The sequence below is a fragment of the Vigna radiata genome, chromosome 1 (genome assembly GCF_000741045.1).
Source record: "Vigna radiata var. radiata cultivar VC1973A chromosome 1, Vradiata_ver6, whole genome shotgun sequence".
Classification (NCBI taxonomy): Eukaryota; Viridiplantae; Streptophyta; class Magnoliopsida; order Fabales; family Fabaceae; genus Vigna; species Vigna radiata.
Window position 1 is genome coordinate 4847867 of NC_028351.1, and position 909 is coordinate 4848775.

The following is a 909-nucleotide window of genomic DNA, read 5'->3' on the forward strand; positions in this document are numbered from 1 at the left end:
TTGATAGAAAAATTCTTGACCATAATTGCCAGTATAAGTACTGTATCCAACATGAAACTTATGGTTGGTGGTAAAACATCTATTCTCTCGTTGAAAACTCATTGGATCTTCATATATATATCCATGTGTTTCCATCAAAATTGTAAGCCTATAATGCAGCTGAGCAATTATGACGAAAATATTCATACTAAAGCGTTTACCACAGCCACATGAGAAGTATATGCCGGAACATATCATAAAATGAAATATTGTGTACTGTTTTTATTTTTCACATTAACTACAAGAGAATGAAGTCAACAAAAAAAGTTTTTACCATCACCAGATGAGAAATACAAAGACTTACCATCTTTTAAAGCAGATAAGGCTTCTTGAACCTGAAAAAATCAAGTCAACATAAAAAATAAATAAAAAACTTAGCTATAACTAGATAATAGCACAGTATTAAGGATCATATAGTGAGTGAAAAACATCCCATCACTACATATTGCATTCCAATAAAGGAGGAAAGAGAATGTAATAGGACAACTATAGTAGAAGTATGAATTCATAGGGAATGACAGATTGTAATTTGTTACATCACAATGTTATCACAAACAGTTACATACTAAATCCATTGAAAACAATACTTGATAATGAACAGAATAAACATAGTTACATACTAGACACCCAAAATCAAGATTTTACCCGGCAACGGTAAAGGAGTTAAAATTGCAAAACATATGGCTAAGTTTGAAAGTCCCTAAAATACATGTCTATGAAAAAACAGCTAAAAAAGTAGTCACTTAGTCTTGAGTCTCAATCAATCCCCTCAATGTGTAACAAGAGGAAATCACAGACAATAGAATACTGATATCGTAAGGAATTTCTGGTATATTAATAACAAAGCTGTCTCAGATTGCACTTCCTATG

The 909-nt window shown here is 31.5% G+C and overlaps 1 protein-coding gene across 1 annotated transcript in view; it reads right to left on the reverse strand.

The window, feature by feature from the left end:
- Positions 1-909, reverse strand: part of LOC106770253 (TPR repeat-containing thioredoxin TDX) — an 11845-nt gene that overhangs the window by 1897 nt on the left and 9039 nt on the right. Inside the window, exon 9 of the mRNA XM_014656072.2 lies at positions 344-374. Within this exon, the coding sequence (XP_014511558.1) occupies positions 344-374 (31 nt within the window). The remainder of the gene's footprint in view (positions 1-343; positions 375-909) is intronic.